Source organism: Aspergillus wentii (assembly GCF_001890725.1).
Source record: "Aspergillus wentii DTO 134E9 unplaced genomic scaffold ASPWEscaffold_3, whole genome shotgun sequence".
NCBI lineage: Eukaryota > Fungi > Ascomycota > Eurotiomycetes > Eurotiales > Aspergillaceae > Aspergillus > Aspergillus wentii.
Window position 1 is genome coordinate 4328759 of NW_024467834.1, and position 18736 is coordinate 4347494.

Here is an 18736-nt window from a genome sequence, read left to right on the forward strand (position 1 = left end):
CTCGAGGCAACTTCCCCTTGAGATGAATAGAGCTCAACGTCATGGCGATGTCGTGTAACTTGTCGAAACAGATGTTCGCATCAACTTGATCTGATGCTACCCCCAGATCCGGCTGATGTCATAAGTGACGAACATACTCTCCTAAATTTCCTAATCTGGGGAACGCCATCCTCTATCCCCGGATGAGGATATTCGCGGCATGCCATCTTCCGGTATGCCCTGACCCCCGCAAATGCCACCCCCGCAAACCTTGTTCTAGAGGAGGAAATGATGTTATTCCATCTATGGGGTGGCTTGGGCAGAAGTATTGCCGTGAGGCCTAAGCTATGCTGGATTTGGTCAAGGCGGACGAGGATAAAAGGGGCGTGATATCTGCAGATTCAATAGCCAGTCTCTGCATCAGATTATTCTCTGCCCCTTTCCATCCATCGTGTCCGTCATGGCGAATTCAACGCAGGAATCAAAGAAGCCCTACTTTGGCTTGGTGGGAGGATGGCTGGTGGTCTGGATTACAGTAAGTCCACTCTATCTACGGTGAATCAGTATATTCATGGCTATAGATAGCATGTGCGACGGACATGACCCTGTTCGGTTACGACCAAGGAGTCTTCAGTAAGTATCTCCATCACCGACAGTTTACTATTCTCTAACTTCATCAGGTGGTGTCGTTGTCACGGAGGACTTTCTCCAAGTCCACGATCTCGAAGGAAATGGAAAAACACAGGTCCTCTCCACGGTGACTGCCATCTACGATGTCGGCTGTTTCTTCGGGGCCATCATGGCCTTTACCTTTGGTGAGCGATTCGGTCGAAAACACTCCATCATCGCTGGCACGGCCATCATGGCCATCGGCTGTGTGCTTCAAGCAACATCGTTTAGCCTGGCACAGATGTTTGTTGGCCGCATTGTACTGGGTCTGGGGAATGGCATCAACACCGCGACTGCGCCGATCTGGCAGACCGAGACTGCACCGCCGCAGTGGAGAGGAAAGCTGGTGATTCTCGAGATGGTGATGAACATTGCTGGTTTCACTCTCGTTAACTGGATCAACTTTGGTTTCTCGTTTGTCGGAGGTGCCGTGGCCTGGCGGTTTCCCATTGCCTTTCAGTTTATCTTCATCATCATCCTTTTTGGCACTGTCCCTTGGCTGCCCGAGTCTCCCAGGTATGACCAGTCAATTTGGTCTTTATTACGATACATACTGACTGAGTAGATGGCTGCTCTCTCACGGCCACGATGTTGAAGCCATCCAAGTGCTCGCAGCCCTCGAGAACAAGCCCGTGAACGACCCCTTCATCTCGACCCTCCGAAATGAAATCGAATACAGTATTCATTATGAACGAGAGAATGAGGTCTCATGGACCGACCTCATCAACCCTTGGAAGACGAGCACGAGCGACACCAAGACGTTCCGGCGATTGCTGCTTGGTGCTGGCACACAATTCATGCAGCAGTTTGAGGGCATCAACATCATGTCATATTACCTTCCGACCGTGTTGATGGACTCGGTTGGTCTTTCGAACAGAATGGCTCGACTGCTGACTGCCGTGAATGCCATTTCCTATCTGATCTTCTCCTCTGTTGCGGTTCTTCTGATCGAACGTCTTGGTCGGCGAGGTCTGATGCTGCTCTCAACTTTTGGGCAGTTCGTTTCCTTCCTCATTATTACAATCATGTTACGATATGCCGAGAACCATGGCACGGGAGAAAAGTTCGCTTCAGCATCGGTCGCATTCTTCTTCACCTTTTATATCTCGTTCGGACTGGGAATGTTGGGAGTGCCTTGGCTGTACTCGACGGAGATCAGTTCCCTTCCCATGAGGACCAAGGGAGCATCAGTCGCAACAGCAACAAACTGGTATGACTTGACATTCTTCGTCATATTCAATACTAATCAATCCAAGGATCACCAATTTCATCATTGTGGAAATCACCCCGATCGGCATTCAATCCATCGGCTGGAAATTCTGGATTGTCTGGACGGTTTTCAACGCCGTATTCCTGCCCATAATCTACTGCTTCTACCCTGAAACATGTACGTTCTTTTTGGATATAGATCGGATGAAGCTGACAAAAACAGCAAACCGCTCTCTCGAAGACCTCGACGCTTATTACCGTTCCAACCCATCATTACTGGTGATCAAAGACCCCGACGCCATCTGCAGCCATCGTCCTCTCAAATATATCCAGCACGAGCAGGAAGAAGTACAAAAGAATGCCAAGTTGGGCACTACAAATCTATCCAAGACACAATCTCATATGGCAGAGCATATCGAGTAAGGCCTGTTCTGAGTCAGGAATGTGAGAACAATGGGATGACAATCTATATATTCTTTGCGAGCGGTACGATGAAATATGTAAAATTTTCAACAAACTGTGTAATTTCGATCGTTTAGTCAGTATCTTCAGTTGTAAAGGTAGATTCAAAAAGAGTAACATCTCAATATGCATAGAGCAAGATATATACTTGTGGTGCATTATTGTGATTTCCAGTTTGAGCATTGGAAACACTACACTTGCGCGGCAAGCCCTCCATCCTTTTCAATCTGCTCTCTGCCCAAACACCACTTCTTCTGCAGCCCCTGGTCAAGGGCAAGGGCATAGACATCCTTCGGCCACCATTCTCCCCAACTGGTCAAGAAGAGCTGCTCTGGGTCAGACGGAAGGTCGGTAGCAGCAAATGCGCGGAGAAGATTCTGGGCTCCTGTTTAAAGTGTCAGATAGGTACGGTCTAAGAGGAGCCTAAAGAATAATTGCATCCATCTTACCTTCTGGAATAGTCTTAGCGTCGGCCATGTCCATCGTCAAGCCCATGCTCGTGGCAAGCTTGGTGCTGGGAATGAGGCCAGGCGAGACAGCCACGACTGTACACGAGGGAAGCTCGCGACGCCAGTAAAATGCGCCCAGCAGCTGCACGAACTTGGAGGCGCTGTAGACCGCTCTAACTCCCGCGTTTGATTTTGCTTTGAGGTCTACATCAAGTGTTGCTGGGGAGATCGAGTCAATATGTGCAATATGTCCGGGTCGAAATAAACGTACATGGATCTTGTCCTCTGACATTGCGGATAGAGCCCGAGGAAACAATGACAAGTCGTGATGAAGATGTAGACAGGCTGTCACGGAGCAAATGAACCAAATAATGCTGGGCTGTCAGGGTGAAATTATTAGCATTTTCGTGTTTTGTTTTGAAGGTCCATCTTCCACGTACCCAAATGATTGACCACGTAGCCTTCGCACCATGGCGATCCATTCGGACCAGGTCCACTGGCACTGTCCAACATGCCTGCGCACAGGAACAAGTAATCCAGCTTGGTAGAGCCTAGATGAAAAAGGACCTCCTTTGCAAACGACTGCACACTCTGTAGTGATAAGAGATCCAATGGCACAATGCGAATCGAATGCTTCGTGGTGTCATATCTGAGACCATCATACTCAGCCTGGGTTTTGACTGTGTCTCGCGCTCCCAGGATAAAATTATACGACTCAGACTCTTGAAGCAGCTGTTTGATAGCTTCGAATCCCTATGGAGGTGTTAGACACACCGTTGCTAAGGGGTCAACAAACACTTACCAGGCCTGAGGAGGTGCCTGTTGCAACAACTGTTTTGACCATATTTGCAATGAGACTCTACAAGAATGTTTGTACAAAATGCTTTAGCTGAGGGGGGAGTTGGAGAAGAGAAAGTGTGTTTGTGGTAGGAGTTTTCATCTTGAATTCTTGATATCGGTCTTCCAATGTGCCCCGCGCTTACAAAGCAGTGGGGATCAAATCAGTCGACACCAAGTGCCCAAACACTGTCTCTTACGTTGTTTTTGGGGGCTTTAAAGAATATTGTTCTACTGCGTATTGGCAAGGATACTAATGAGCATTACCATCTGCTTGATCCTGCTTAACATATAATCAACCATATCTTGCCGCCATCTGGAATGGCGCAATACACGTGACCCTTGGTTGACATGACATCATCGTCTGATTTATTCTTCGGGGGCATGATGTTCCCACAGGGAAACAGACAATATTCCATACATATTAACTCTAATTTAGCCAAAAAGTAGTCCGTTCAGAGCCACAGCACATTATATTCAGTTGTTCTGTCATTTTCAGCGACTTTTGTTCCATCGTTCTCACTGGATCCTGTGAGAATATAGAGCTGAGACATCCGCAGCAGATCGGAGAGATGATAAACCCGCCTGGACAGGGAGAGTCAACCTGGAAGACATTGATTCGTGTTGTGTAATTTTAAGATCTTTTATATTTATAACTCGATATGATATATTAACAATGAGATATTACGAGAATAGAAGGGCCTTTTTTGTCAAGTAAAGGACAGACAGGCTATCAATATAATATGAAAATCATCATCATCATCATGCAGATCTGCATCCAAATTATGCAGTGTGCTTGTCTATAGGTGCTTCATAGCGATTCTAAAGGTAATGTTCTATACTAGTGATTGGATTATTGAACATAGGGAATAGTCTAGTTCGCTCCTCAGCATTATACAAGGATGGGATTCGGAACACTACTAGACCATGGAGGTAATGGTCCATCATTGGTTAATGCATGCAGGGTTCGGATTCCACGGTCAGAATGGCAGACAGTGTTATGAAGCCTTCCCCGCATCGCATTTGTGAGCCGGATTTAGTTGCCTTTGAAAGATGGCAGGTTAGGGTTAATGTCTAGATTTAAGAACCGAGGAAAGATTTTTTTTTTCAGATGATTGATTATTTATATTTGTTATTGGATTACAAACAACACCCATTGATCTTGATCCAACCTTTGTCCTGATCAAGGTCCACACTGTCGCCCAACGGCCGGGACGCTAACATCGCAAATGGCGGCAACCCATGGCCGGTAGTGCCACATGGTGTGTTATGCAATGATTCAGCGGGCAAGGTTATTGCTGTCGGTGAGAAAGTGAAATCGCTGGCTATCGGAAATTGCGTCGGCCCTATTGTCGACACAGAGAATATCACTGGGAGGGAGTCTACACGATCATGGCTGACGGCGGACGAGGATGGAGTTCTAGCAGACTTCATTGTGTTTGATGAGAGAAAGGTATCAAAGTTGCCGTGTTCTCTAGATTCGACCAAAGCCTGCGTCATCGCGTGTGCCGGCGTCACTGCCTGGACAGCTTTACAGGGGTTTGGCATTGGAAACAGTGTGCTTGTCCAAGGTATGTACAGACAGATTAAAAAGGCCACATGGTTTAAATTTTATATTCATAGCTTGGCCGGCACTGGCGGTGTCAGTAATTTGGCTCTTAAGCCTGCTAGATTGTCTGGTCTTAAAGTAATCCTGAGTTCATCAAGTGATGAGAAATTTGAGAAGATAAGGAAGCAGTTTGCCAGTCCTACATTGTTAGCAGTGAACTATGTGACAAATTTTGAATGGCATGAAGACGTTCTTAAACACACTGGCGGTCATGGTGTTGATCTAGTCATTGAGATTGGTGGCGCAGAATCATTGGTAAAAAGCATGAAATGTACAAAGCGCGGTGGAACCATCAGTCAAGTAGGATACTTGAGCAAGCAGAATTCGAATGATCTGGCATTACTGCTACCAGTGCTAATTGACCCAAGGGTAGTTCTACAGTAAGTTGCTATTACTCAACATACGCTATAGCCAATAACTGATTTCAGTCTCAGGTGAATCGATGCAGGATCGAAGCATGACCTGGATGATATATGTGCTGCTCTACCTGCCACACAAATGCCACTTAGAGATATAATCGATATTTTATATTCCTTTGAGAAGGCAGATGAGGCTGTACAATATATTTGAAAGGGAAAGCAGGTTGGGAAGCAGGTCATTTTCTTGGCAGAATCAATTCATGTCAAATACCGTGATCTGCTTCTCACTACCACACTATTCTAAGCTGACCAATTGTGATTTTGATATCAAATATAAGCCATGTCGTAGTCTATCCTGCCTACATATAGCAAGACGTCGGGTGCGATACCGTTTTTTTTTTTAGGAGGAGGATTTCCTCTACCATTCTTTCGTTTCACAAGTCAAGAGATTTCAGGACTTGCGCTTGCTTTGCCCATGATGCTAGGATATGCTTTTTCGTCAGAGCAAGAAGCCGATGGTGGGACTGAGAGCTTATGGGCGGATGGCACTTCGCTTCTAAAGCCCATCGCAGTTCTAACTGATAATGCTCTGCAGCTCTACAAGGGTATGGGTGCAATGGTATGGCGCTAGCTCATAATATCTTGGTAGTTTTTTATTCCAGTTTTCCTTGTGCCTTCCGGTTGGCTGGTCTCTTACTCTGGAAGGCCTATATACCTACAGAATATATATAGACGTAGGTGGCTCATCAGTAAAATAATTTTCCTATCACTCTATTCAACTCAGTTCATTGATCAAGAAAGAAAAGTAATAATTGTATAAATATTTATAATACGTATAAATCTATATCTATAGCTATTAAATCGACAAATGTAAAAAGAAACACTGGCATGAAAAGACAGACAAAAGGTTGGCGTAGAGAAGATCGAACCAGCACGCAATACAATAGCCTCCAAGTCCATGGCAGGAGTCCCGTTATAGACACAGGTCACTCGATTCCATTAGAGGCCTATTTGGCATAGTCGGACAAGATAGACTGAGCGATCTTCAGAGCCATACCGTAGAAGATGGTCATGACGTGAGAAGAAACCTGGGTGGGAGGGATGGAGCCGTCGATGACACGGAGGTTCTGGGCACCATAGACCTTGGCAGAAGAGTCGACAACACCACCAAGCTCCTTGGACATCATGGAGCAGCTGGAGACAGCGTGCCAGTTGGCACGGAAGTTCTGCTTGGTCCATTCCACCCACTGGTCGAGAGTAGCGTTGTAGGCCAAGCTGTCTCCAGGAAGCACCTCACCGGCGAAGTATTTGGACATTTCGCCAGAGTTCTGGAGCTCACGGGCAAGCTTGTTAGAGGCAGCCTGGGTGAGAAGGTCAAACTCGTTGAGCAAGAACTTGGGGTCGTTGGCGAATTGGGTTAGGTAGGGGTCGGCGCTCAGAATATGGATAGAGCCACGGGTGAAGGGGATGAGATCCCACAGGTCGAAGTTGATCTGGCCAGAGGTATCAAGGAAAAGCTCAGTGAGGGCAACATCCTCGTCCAGCAACCAGTTGCGGTAGTTCTCGTACTGGACCTTAAGGGCAGTAGCGTTGTGGAAACCACCACGGGCAACAGTCTCCTCAGCCCACTGGTCAAGCTTAGTCTCAAGCAGGTTCCTGGCCTGGGGAGCATAGTCACCGAAGACTTCAGTGAAGTTGGCGAAGTAGACAGCCTGACCCTGTCCAGCACCAGCAGCATTGGCGCGGGCGCGGACAGTAGAAGTAGTCTGGTCCTGTAGGTTGACACCAACAGGGAGCTCAATCACCTGAGGGACCTTGGCAGCATCAAGGACGGACTTCATACCGATACCAGAGTACTCAAGAATGAGGGGAGAGATGTTGGAACCGGCGGCGAGCAGGACTTCATGGGTGGCGGAAACGTTGAAGTTGACGCCCTTGTTGGTTCCAAAGTTGACACCAACGGCCTTGGTGCCCTCCATAATGACCTTTCCGACCTTTTGGCCAGTCAGGACATGCAGGTTCTGGCGCTTGTAGTTGGGCAAGAGCCAGGCACGGGCAGCATCGTCGCGGATCTGGTCCGGCAGCAGGTTGTTGGGGATCATGGAGACACCGCGGGGGTGACCGCAGCCAACATCAACCTTGGTAGGGACACCCCTGGCGGCAGTGGTGTTCATGAGGGCCTGGACGATGGGAGACCAGGGCTGGCCATTATCACGGGGTCCGGCGTGGATAGTGCCGTTGAATCCATGGCAGGATGGGTCGAGATAGTGACCGGCGGCGATCTGCTCGGGAGTAGGGTACCGCATACGCTCGGACTGCTTCATAAGCTCAAAAACATTGCTCCAGTTCCAACCCTCATTGCCAAAGACCTTCTCCCACGAGTCAATCTGGGCCTTGTCAGGTCGAGTCCACGAGTCACCATTAATCAGGGTCGATCCTCCAAGACCGTTACCGGCCTTGATGCTCTCGGTACGGTTGTGGATCTGGAGCGGAATGGTGAGGTATCCCTGGTCGACAACAGTGCCGAAGATCTTGCCGTACTCGTTGGGGTCCTCGATGATAGCACCGTCGTTGGATTCGTAGAAGCCCTTCTCAATGACCAGGACGTTGATCTTGGGGTTCTCACTGAGCTTGGCGGCAACAGTAAGACCGGTCAGACCACCACCGGCAATGACATAGTCGTAGCTCTTGTCGGCCACCTGCCGGGGATCGCTGATCAGGGCAGCCTGGACATCGGTCTGGTCGACCGGTTGGGGTTTGAAGGTGGACTGGGCTGCGACAGCAGTGAAAAGAATGGAACCGAGGATGGTGTACCTCATTGTGTCGAATAGAAATCCTCACAGAGGAAGTGGTGGGAAAGAATGAATGGAAAGGAAGAATGGGTTGAATATCCGAAGCTATCCGAATGACCAGGCTTGTGCAGCGTATATAAAGACATGGCCTCTTTGTGTGAGTTTGTCATATCGCCTGGATCTCGATGCATCGGTATAGTCTCGCTATTGCTCAAGGTATATTGCCAAGATTGTCTTTGGAACCAGCGACTGAGCCGGTCATCAAGGCGTGAGATAATGATTGGTTTGCGGTCACGCAAGAAGGAACGTGTTGATATGACAGTGAATCTTGAGGAAATTTGATAGATATGAAAATCATCATTAAGGTTGGATACGGCATCAGCGCACTCGGTGAGAGCGCCATGCACGTCTCATAGCGTCAAGGTTTCTTGGCGCCGAGGACGGCATGCCGGGTGACTCTATCGGGTTACTGTTGGAAGGGCCATCAGCGCCGCAGGTCGTATTCCAGCGAGGCCTGGATTGCCACCACAGGTCGAAACCACATAGGCTCGGGATCCCGTGCGGTATCCCGAAATATCCAATTTCCCTGGCCGGCACACTAGGAATATGACGTGGTCCAAGTGATAGGCCGGCAATGCTCTGGCGCATTTAAGGTTTCCTCATGGATATATCTATCGGCATAGCTGGCCAAAAGATGATTTCTAATTCCCAGCACGCCACCCCAATACGGGTTCTGTAGCATATGTAAGCACGAGGTTCCAGACACAAGGAGCGAGACATCTGCAGGCGGAGCTTCCAAGGTGCTCGAAGAAAGGTGGATTGACCCCTGCCCAGTCTTGAATGATAAGATGCGAGGTGCAGATCTCCGCGGCTGCTCTCAAACCCTTTTTTTCCGCCACGTGGCCTCGAGTCTTTTTACACCTAGCATACTCTGGATTGGGAGTTTTACACTGCAGTTCGTTGGCAATGCCGAAGTAGCATGTTATTATATAGTATATTTCCAGTTCAAAAGTCTGTTAAGCTCTGAAATTGTCAAAAATACAAAATACAGTATGAAAATCATCAAGCCACTGGATTTGAGTGTTAAAATTGAGTACATCTTTATCCATCGTCAGGGTGTGGCTAACGAGATCAAGACGGATTAGAAATGTAATCGACAGAGCACAAATGGGTGGCAGGAGATGGGGCATAATATATGTAGTTCTAAGAAATAATGCACTTCTGAGTTATACATAATGGCCTAGTCGGATTTATCTCACCATGTCTCTCCATCTCGTAGCCATTCAACCATAATAGTACTATGGTGGCGAATGCAGTACTGAATGTGAATACTAGCATGCGCTATAGTAAATAATCAAGGATTGACACTGTATTCATTCCATCATGTTAGCAACATTCAACGGAAGCTGCCGTAGTTTGTTATTTACATTTGGGGCTCTGAATATTGTGCAGTTTTACAGGAAAATATCTACTCAAGGCCAGCGCTTCTATTACCAGATATACAGTGGTTATACTACTGTAGATGAATTTCTATGGAAAGAAGGTGTGTTTTTAAATTACGCGTATTTATAGATGGCATGTTGAAAGGCACATCTGACACTTCGGATCTAACTAACCTCAAATACATATTGTGCCGGGGAGCAAGAAGGGAGAAAGAGCATATCTTCCATCCCCCGGTCAACGAACTATTTCTGAAATAGAACCTGCCCAGGAGTGAGTCCCCGGGGCTCGAAAATCGCCTTCATCCGAGCATTGATACGCAGTCGTCGGACCAGAATTGCCTTGATCTCCGCCCGGCGACGACGATGAGAGACGTTGTGTGCTTCGATAAGCACCAGTAGGAGGAATCCCTCAATGATCATCGTGGGGGTGTTGCACAGCAACTGCCCCGTTTCAGACCATTTCAAACCACTGGCGACGCAGATCAAGGCCACAATCACAATCAATGAGGCCAATACGGAGTAAGACTGCGAGAAGATGTATCCCAGTCCTCGACTGATGCGGTACTGCAAGGAATCTTCGGATGGGAGGTGCTCGCCAGGTTCACGGATCCCGAGTATCTCATACAGAGCAGCGTCTTCTTGGGCGAGGATCTGGAACTGCTCGTCGATGTGGATATTCTCTCGGAAATAGACACTTCGCAAGACGAATCCATCGAGGAAACCAACAAGACCGGTATAGGTGCCGATGATGAGCCACCAATTGGAGTTCCAGCTCATGAGGTTTCCGATTCCAATCCATATGGCAAAGACGACTGAGGAGATGACGAGGCCAGTGCCTGTTCCCACAATGGCTGCGTAGTAGTCGATCGCTCGATGACCCCGAGTGACTGGCAGAGCAGGAATCTCCACCATCGGGTTCGGCACCGTGTCACCCTTGATATGACGGACACGTCGTTCCATTTCGCAATCTGCGTCGAGGATCGAGGCATGGCATTTCTCAAGGTACTTCATGTGTTGGTAGCGGGTGTTTTGGAGGAACATGCTGGTGAAAGTCAGCTCTGCCGCAGTAGCCGTGTTGACGTAGAGCTGCCACAGATCTCCCCAGCCCATGCCGGGGCCCATTGCAATCCACACGATGATACCAGCCCAGTAGATGATGAAGGCATACACTGAGCCAAACACCCTCGCACCAAAGTTGCCGATATGATCGAGGATGCCATACGCGGGCAGTGTGACAGTATCATGCAGGCTCTCATCCAATTCGATTTCCACTGGTCCTGCAGGGATTTTCTCTTGTTGGTAATGTTCCTCCTTCATTGCCTGCTCCAGAACCCGACAACAGGTAGCACCGCGCGACCTCAACCGACAGACTAGCATCAGTAACTTGGAGTAGTTGATCTGCTGCTGTCGCATCAGCAGCGAGTCGGAGAAATAACACTGGATGGAACTCGCATCCTGCAGGACAATCTGCCATGTTTCTCCCGCGCCCGTCAAACCACCCGCAATGCCCCATCCGACCAGACAGGCGAGCGTCACACAGAAACTGACTCGCGTCCCGGCCAGGTTGGTCACTTTGTCGTATAATCGCCCAGTTCGGCAGAGCTTTCGACGGCCTTCCAGGTCCACGGAGGCGGCTGTTTGGATAGGGAGTTTCTCGTCTTCCTCCTCTTCGACGGCTGGGAAAGACCTGCCCGGGAGTTGGAGGGGGTCAGAGGCCTGAATTGGGATCCCTCGTCCTGGACTACCCAGAAAGAGCCCCAATTTCCTGAATGAAGACATGTTTGGTATCTGATCATAGGGAATAGTAAGAATGAATGAATGAGGGAATCAACAAGATGGATAGATGGAGTGGTATTTATCTTACCTCGCCACCAGCAAAATGTAGACAGCATCTGATCAGTTGGTGGATTTGCTTTTCTTGACGTGGGGATGAAAAGGAGGTTGAAGATGGGGGTTGTATAGATCTGCAATTCCGCATGCAATGTTGATGCCTTGGTTTATCCTGATCATCACTTTTTTTATACAAATAACATGACGATGAACATAAAAATAGTATTACTTTAATATTATCTCTAGACTCAGATTTAGAACAGTCTGTTTATTCAACAACTTTAAAATCGCGAACGCCTCCTTTGATCCATCGGTAGATCATGTTTCACACCCCACATGACGGTGAAATTAAAGATGACAATCTACTCACTTTGATTGAACGAACCTAATTGAAACAATGCTAAGCTCACCAAGTCGCTGATCATGCTCGCTTATAGAACGATGTACATCTGTTTTTCAATAGCGTGGGGTGAAAAAGAAACACCGTCAAGTCTTTTGAGACAAGCTTTTATGTAGATCAACCTCAAGTGGAATGAGGAGAGAACGAAAAAAGAAAAACTCTTTTATCTCCTATCTATCTCAATACGGCTTGGTTCTTCAGCCTTATTAATATTGTGCTCATCCTCAACCTCTGCATAGAATTATCATACAAGTGGTAGAACATTACATGGTAATAATCCAGGATAAGGTATTCGTGGCTGTGGCCTACAATTTTAAAATAAAGAAACATTTTTCCTATTCCATTTCCATGTACAGCAAGTAGCAGTTTGAGGGGTTATCCAGGAAAGAGGACCTTGGTGTCAAGGGGCTGGAATGTTAAGCTTGGTCAGTTCGGAACATGGGGTGATGTTTCATATTTTCTTATCATGAAGTACCTGTTTCATCCCGAGACGTATTTGCAGCGTTAAAATTACATTAGTTTAGTTGGGCTAAATCGATTTTTCATAATGCACCAAATCATATTCGCAGTGGAATATGTACATTCGCTGCTATAGTACGTGGTTGCTACCATACTATATCCTACGAATATTAGCAGAAAAATTACTGCTATGCGATCTTTTAATTTATATTAGACAGTCACAGGAAAGTAGAGATGTCTTGTGCAAATATGAGTTAATCGGGTTTCATGTTATTATCATGTGCCTTGGAATGCAGTCTGACCACTCATGTGCAAATGTCTCAATGTCCTCGGAATCTCTGCCATGTAAAACCTCTTCGACCGCAGGAATCATCGTATTCCCCATTTTATATGGATTCCCCTCTGGGGCTGTTGTGTTCATGTCATTAGCCTGCTTCGCCCAGGTTCCTCGAGATCCCCGCGATATTGGGTCGCACATCCCGATTGGGCATGCTCTGCGTTGCCTTTGGTGCCTTGATTATTGCCACTCCAATCAGTGGCGTGTTGATGTCCCGTTATGGGAGGTTCTGGTAGGCGTCCGTGTTTAGCAGCGTAGTGATCGTGTCATAGGTGATGTCATTTATATAACAGTTTAAACCTCACCATGACGTCACCCGTCTGATGAAGATGCTCTTTCTACGCGACTGGAATTTCCAGCTTCATACTTCATTTCAACAATAATATTTATTATCAACTTTGACTACTTGGACAACCTGACTACAATGGCCTCCATCACGACTGATATCGCCAACTACGAAAGCACTGGGGATCCACAACATCAAATGAAGGCATTGACCTGGCAAGGAAAGAATTCAATCAAACTTGGTACTGTCATTGATTATTAAACGTAGTACGGTTTCTAACTATACGTAGTTGAAACTGCCAGGCCTAAAATCGTTGACGAACAAGATGTGATTGTTAAGATAACGGGCACTACTATTTGTGGGAGTGACCTGCATCTGCTTCATGGTATTTATTCAAATGTGGTCTTTATAAATATCTTTAACTGACCCTATTATAGGAGCCATTCCGGAACTTCAAAAAGGTGACATTCTGGGCCATGAATTCTGTGGCGTCGTGGATACCGTGGGTCCAGCCACAGCAAAGCTCAAGCCAGGGGATCGCGTAGTCGCATCATTTCAAATTGGATGTGGAAAATGTTTTTACTGCCAAAGGAGGCTGTCTTCAATGTGTGAGCGGACTAATTCGAGCCAGTCTGCAAGCTCACTGTATGGCCGTCGAACAGCAGGTCTGTTGCTCCTATGCATTCAACTCCAGCCACCAGATTGACTTGTTATAGGCATGTTTGGATATTCCCATTTCACCGGTGGCTTTGCTGGCGGACAGGCAGAATTTGTCCGTGTGCCATATGGCGATGTTAACCTCCTGCCTTTACCTGATGATGTTCCCGACGAAAAGGGGCTTTTTCTATCCGATGTATTGCCAACTGCCTGGAACGCAGTGGTAGACACTGGCGTCCAGCAGGGAGACACGGTGGCTATCTGGGGTGCCGGGCCCATCGGTCAGATGGTCGCTGAATTCAGCTTCTACCATGGCGCAAGCCGTGTTATCATCATCGACGGTGGAAACGGACAATGGAGACTGAAATATGTTCCTTCCATTGTCAAGGATGTGGAGACAATCGACTATACAAGACTTCCTAAAGGGGAATCTGTTTCCTCAACCCTTAAGAAGATGTGTGATGGACGTGGGCCTGATGTGGCGATTGAATGTGCGGCTGGGGAGTATTCAAAAGGCTGGGCTCATTACTTTCAGACATTACTGGGCATGGAAACAGACACTCCTGAGCTGGTCAATGAGATGATTACCTCGGTGCGAGGGTTTGGTCGATGCGGTGTGACTGGCGTCTATGCAGGATTTGTATGATGTTCCTTTAAATGGTGGATGATAAGCTGACAAAATTATAGTGCAATCACTTCAACATCGGGTCTCTGATGCAAACCGGGATTCGACTTATTGGCAATGGACAAGCACCGGTGCATCTATATTGGGAGCAGCTCCTGAAGCTGATCCAAGAGGATAAGATTCATCCACTGCATATGGTCAGCCATCGTTTCCGACTGGAGGACATGGAGAAGACATATGACTTGTTCAACAAGCGTGAATATGGAATACAAAAGATCTTTGTAGAGACAAGATTCTCTGCGCCCCCGGCCCATGGATCGCCCAATTTGACAGAGCTCTGAGCTGAAGGAGATCTTGAAAGGAATGAATATATATGTATGGTGCATGTTTACATATCATATAAAAAGGAAGACAATCAAGTAAAGCTTCTTTGTGTGAGAACGTACGGTAATACAAGTACGCAGGTTCAATATCAAATGAAGATAGCATGGTAAACGTAGCGGTCAATTCATAATAGAACTAATGACTGGCTTGGAAAGCCTCCCAAACTCGCGATCAGAGGTCACGTGCCCATATCTGAGCCATGGTCTTGGTTTTCTACATGCACAGGCCCTAACAGTTTGGGGGCACTCTTGATAGGATGCCGCGGCGGCAGACCGGAAAATGGCTATTGCTATACCAGCCCTATGTGGCTGTGGGGCGTGAGTTGATTTTGAAAAGAATTTGAATGGAATGCAACTCTGGAAAGGCAACCAGCGGTGAGGTGTCGGACAGGCACTTGGCCAACTTTCTTATGTTTATTATGAGAGTCTATACATTAAGATGGAATGAGTGGATATTAAGGAGTTAGTAAGCCCAATGAACAGTACAGTTGTCCATTGGCTTGGGCTGTCATCATGTAGGTTTCATTTCAGCCAGCCACAAACAGTCAAAAAAGGAAGAGGAGAAAAAGGAACATTGGAATGTGTCCAATATGTTGGACAGCACCGGCATGAAAGATCATCATCAATCCTACAGAACTGCATAGTGTTACTACTTGCATATTCTTGATAGTCAGTATACTCAATGCTAGGAGCTTGACATACCGATAATCCAATTATTGAATGATCTCATCTATTTGCGACCGTGACGTTATGTAGACCCATACAGAAAATAACCGATTGGATCGACAGTCATGATAAGGTTCTGCATGGGTAGGACAAGGGTCAATAGATCAGGCCGCCTTACTGACAGGTGCGACCGAGTACCATGCCCATGGACTTGGCAAAGATGTGGCTATTGTCACACCGCTGGCAGCGGCTTCAGATCTATACCCGCATGGCAATCTCCCGCACGCAGACTGGGGTCTCTTGTAAGTTTAGCAAGACTCTCAGGTCTTGGCGGAGACTACGAGTCTTTTACTAATAGTGCAGTGGTCTGATCCCTACAGAGGGCTTGTTGTTACGAGATCAGATCTACTTTGTCATACAACGGATATTGATGTTGCTTTTCAAAGAACAGATAGTCCAATTACTCAAGATGTAAGAAGTAGACGCCGTCAACTAGGCATATAAAATATACTATAGAGTAGTTTCCAAAGCCACCTTGATCCAAACACCACCCAATAGGAGAAGTGCACAGAATGGACCCACCCCGATCGTACTGATCAAGGCACACGGCACCACTGTGAGTTCATCTCCGCTCAACCGAAGCAGAGGATACAAATGCCCCGGACATATCATAGAGAACCAGAGGACCAACCAGGTGAAGCCAATTACTCGCTCGACGAGCGACCACCTGTTTAACCCCAATCGTTGTCTGAGTTTTCGCCAAGCCCACTGCACAATGCATTCAGTCACAATTCCCAGCGCGGAGAGTAGGAAAAAGCTGAAGGTTTCTGAGGCCGTGTGAGAGACATGCATCAGGATTGCCCCGGCCAAATGCTGAAGGCCCGAAATCATAAATACAAGAGTCAATTGCAGAAGTTTCCGAAAGATCGAGGAACGTAGTAAGAGGATATCCTTGGTGATGAAGTTGGTGACGGAAGTATTTGGCCACCGGAGACCTTGGTGCCAGAAATTTCTGCATTTGTTAGCTGGCTACCTAGGCTCAATGTGATAGATTGATTGTGAATACAAAAAAAAAAAAAAAAAAAAACCCAGAAGAAAGAAAGAAAAAAAATACCCCCAGAAGGTTTGTATCGTGTATGCATCCCATACGCTCCCAAATAGGGGTGGCCAATCCTCTGGGATAGAACGCCCTGAACCGACAGAGAGGACCGTAATAGCCCGATACAGAATATCAATATTCACTCCTGTCACGCAAATTCCAACAATCCCAGACAAGATCCTTACGAGAGAATGCTCTCCAAACGGGTTGATCATTCCTCTCTCGGCTGCTGGGGGAAATAGCCTGAACCGTGTTTCTGGGGAAACCGAATTCCAGAAATGCTGGACACCATGCAGAAAGAGAGATGTCCAAATCGTGATTGATATTTGTCGGAACAGAAATAGTTTTTTGCTCTGAGGATTGGATCGAGAAAGGATCGACGGATACGGCTGAATATCCCTGATCTGCCATGGCGTATGAATACCACGGATCTCAAGGACAAGCTGAGTTGCTCCTCTGCCTTTTGTAACTGCTTGGGGATCATGGATGTCGGCGATCAGTAAAATATTGAGTAGATGGGTAGTCCATATAAGGATAGCCGAGCCTGCGATTACTCTCCATATTGCATTGAAGATGAGACGGGCAGAAGATAAATATAGCAAATAAATAATAGGCGACAACAAGGCGGCAGCGAAGTATCGAACAGGGGATCCTTTCTGTGTGGTATTAAGAGCCAAAGCGGTCTGCGAGAGACCCAGGACTGATAACAGGAAGAATTGGATATGGGAAGCTATGTTTAGAGGCAGTGAATCCATTTTCACAAGAGGAGATGCATTAGTAGCTGTGTGATTTAATGGTGAATGGGCAAACTGTCTACTATATAAAGTATGTATTGTTACTTGTTAGGCAAGGACCCTCAAACAGTGCCATTACCAGAACTGTTCTGCTCAATGTGTTTAGTCACCATTATCATACCATATATAGGTAAGCTTTGCCCCCAGCGTGAATGGTTACCATTATGCTTAGCGTATTATAATACGACAGGTATCAATCATTATTTGCTTACGCTTAAAGCTTATTTATTCTGTTATCAAGATACGCCATAGGAATCGGTTTTAGTAGAGTTTACGAAGTGTTCAGTATGATTTCCTCCTTATACCCAATTTAACTACACACTTCATCTAGTCCTAAGTCCTGCCACTCTCAAGGTGGCCAGTTTGTCATGGGCATACCCAGAATGATCGTAGACCCCGCCCTTAAACATGGAAGTAGCATCTTTTCCAATCCCACTCTTGATCATGTTAATCCCTCCTGGATGCTTCTCCATAAACTCACCCACATCATGCACGACACCAGAAATCGCAACCAAAGATTTCTTTCGCACACTTGTCTGCTCTTGGTAGTCGTCCCATGACATCACAGGTAAAATGTCGATTGGAACACCCCAGTCGAAATGTTCCTTCTCCTGATTCAGCACAATCTGCTGCTGGCGAAGACGACATTTTTCGATGTCTGGGTCGTCAAAGCGCTGCAATTCCGAGGCTAGACCGAGCTGCTTCCACGTCCAAATGACCCATTTGGTAGGATCCCATTGCCACCATTTAATCCCGTTGCGATAATCGGATGGGAATGCATGGTGGTAGTTATGGTACCCCTCCCCTAGTGTGATCATCGCCGTGAGAAGATGGTCTCGTGGTGAATTACGCCCATCAATCGGTTGCTCGCCGAGGTAGTGCGCTAATGAGTTGACGCAAAATGTTACGTTGTGGATGTATGCCATGCGCAGAAGCCCGGCATATACAAATCCACCCTTCCAGTCCCCCCATAATACACCCGGAACAGAAATTGGCAGAAGTAATGCCATCACAGGAGCAATCCACAAGAAATAAGAGTTCTGCCAGACCACAACAGGGTCCAAATCCAGATCTGGAGTGTCTGTCCGGCCAGCTCGCTTGGGGTCCTGCCTCATTACCAACCACCCGATATGAGCGTATAGAAGGCCCTTGTGGACGGAATATGGATCTTTGACCGTGTCGGTGTATCGATGGTGAGCGCGGTGCTTACGAGCCCACCACCGGATAGACCCCTCGAAGGCTCCCGCCCCAATGAGTGCCAGGACTATCTGTAAGGGGCGGCTTGCTTTGTAGGAGGTGTTAGGGTTAGGGTTAGGGTTAGGGTTAGGGTTAGGGTTAGGGTTAGGGTTAGGGTTAGGGTTAGGGTTAGGGTTAGGGTTAGGGTTAGGGTTAG

At 47.1% G+C, this 18736-nt stretch overlaps 8 protein-coding genes across 8 annotated transcripts; 4 read left to right on the forward strand and 4 right to left on the reverse strand.

Moving 5' to 3' along the window:
- Window positions 1–439: 439 nt before the first annotated feature.
- ASPWEDRAFT_739303 (sugar porter family MFS transporter) lies at window positions 440–2280 on the forward strand (the record flags this gene model as incomplete). The annotated part of the gene is made up of 6 exons (XM_040839406.1): window positions 440–514; window positions 561–612; window positions 660–1164; window positions 1214–1858; window positions 1905–2035; window positions 2081–2280. The coding sequence occupies 6 exons, from the start codon at window positions 440–442 to the stop codon at window positions 2278–2280; spliced, it is 1608 nt and encodes a 535-aa protein (XP_040691687.1).
- A 30-nt stretch (window positions 2281–2310) lies between these two features.
- Window positions 2311–3688, reverse strand: ASPWEDRAFT_154019 (uncharacterized protein). Its single transcript, XM_040829655.1, has 5 exons — window positions 3571–3688; window positions 3209–3521; window positions 3040–3147; window positions 2769–2987; window positions 2311–2704 (listed from the first exon to the last, which is right to left on the reverse strand). The coding sequence occupies exons 1-5, from the start codon at window positions 3610–3612 to the stop codon at window positions 2511–2513; spliced, it is 876 nt and encodes a 291-aa protein (XP_040691688.1). The 5' UTR covers window positions 3613–3688; the 3' UTR covers window positions 2311–2510.
- An 844-nt stretch (window positions 3689–4532) lies between these two features.
- On the forward strand, window positions 4533–5784 carry ASPWEDRAFT_50959 (zinc-dependent alcohol dehydrogenase family protein; the record flags this gene model as incomplete). The annotated part of the gene is made up of 4 exons (XM_040837523.1): window positions 4533–4630; window positions 4794–5180; window positions 5229–5583; window positions 5671–5784. 4 exons carry the CDS (start codon window positions 4533–4535, stop codon window positions 5782–5784), a joined length of 954 nt encoding a protein of 317 aa, XP_040691689.1.
- A 651-nt stretch (window positions 5785–6435) lies between these two features.
- On the reverse strand, window positions 6436–8672 carry ASPWEDRAFT_39707 (GMC family oxidoreductase). Its single transcript, XM_040835163.1, has one exon. The coding sequence runs from the start codon at window positions 8390–8392 to the stop codon at window positions 6581–6583; it is 1812 nt and encodes a 603-aa protein (XP_040691690.1). The 5' UTR covers window positions 8393–8672; the 3' UTR covers window positions 6436–6580.
- A 1378-nt stretch (window positions 8673–10050) lies between these two features.
- On the reverse strand, window positions 10051–11586 carry ASPWEDRAFT_108349 (uncharacterized protein; the record flags this gene model as incomplete). Its single annotated transcript, XM_040827979.1, has 1 exon — window positions 10051–11586. The coding sequence occupies one exon, from the start codon at window positions 11584–11586 to the stop codon at window positions 10051–10053; it is 1536 nt and encodes a 511-aa protein (XP_040691691.1).
- A 1153-nt stretch (window positions 11587–12739) lies between these two features.
- ASPWEDRAFT_473442 (uncharacterized protein) lies at window positions 12740–13191 on the forward strand. Its single transcript, XM_040836949.1, has one exon. It carries the CDS (start codon window positions 12775–12777, stop codon window positions 13081–13083), a length of 309 nt encoding a protein of 102 aa, XP_040691692.1. The 5' UTR covers window positions 12740–12774; the 3' UTR covers window positions 13084–13191.
- A 66-nt stretch (window positions 13192–13257) lies between these two features.
- On the forward strand, window positions 13258–14742 carry ASPWEDRAFT_109010 (zinc-dependent alcohol dehydrogenase; the record flags this gene model as incomplete). The annotated part of the gene is made up of 5 exons (XM_040828048.1): window positions 13258–13360; window positions 13409–13504; window positions 13557–13784; window positions 13836–14416; window positions 14464–14742. The coding sequence occupies 5 exons, from the start codon at window positions 13258–13260 to the stop codon at window positions 14740–14742; spliced, it is 1287 nt and encodes a 428-aa protein (XP_040691693.1).
- A 2924-nt stretch (window positions 14743–17666) lies between these two features.
- ASPWEDRAFT_739310 (acyl-CoA desaturase) lies at window positions 17667–18644 on the reverse strand (the record flags this gene model as incomplete). Its single annotated transcript, XM_040839407.1, has 1 exon — window positions 17667–18644. A coding segment is annotated over one exon (978 nt), but the record flags the coding sequence as incomplete, so codon positions are not given.
- Between the last annotated feature and the right edge of the window lie 92 nt (window positions 18645–18736).

Coding starts and splice junctions, on each gene's coding strand:
- ASPWEDRAFT_39707 (XM_040835163.1), bottom strand. CDS start 8,392: ATGAGGTACACCATCCTCGGTTCCATTCTTTTCACTGCTGTCGCAGCC.
- ASPWEDRAFT_473442 (XM_040836949.1), top strand. CDS start 12,775: ATGTGCCTTGGAATGCAGTCTGACCACTCATGTGCAAATGTCTCAATG.
- ASPWEDRAFT_154019 (XM_040829655.1), bottom strand. CDS start 3,612: ATGGTCAAAACAGTTGTTGCAACAGGCACCTCCTCAGGCCTG. Junction 3,522..3,570: donor CAGGCACCTCCTCAGGCCTG/GTAAGTGTTTGT, acceptor ACACCTCCATAG/GGATTCGAAGCTATCAAACA. Junction 2,988..3,039: donor TGTCAGAGGACAAGATCCAT/GTACGTTTATTT, acceptor CGATCTCCCCAG/CAACACTTGATGTAGACCTC.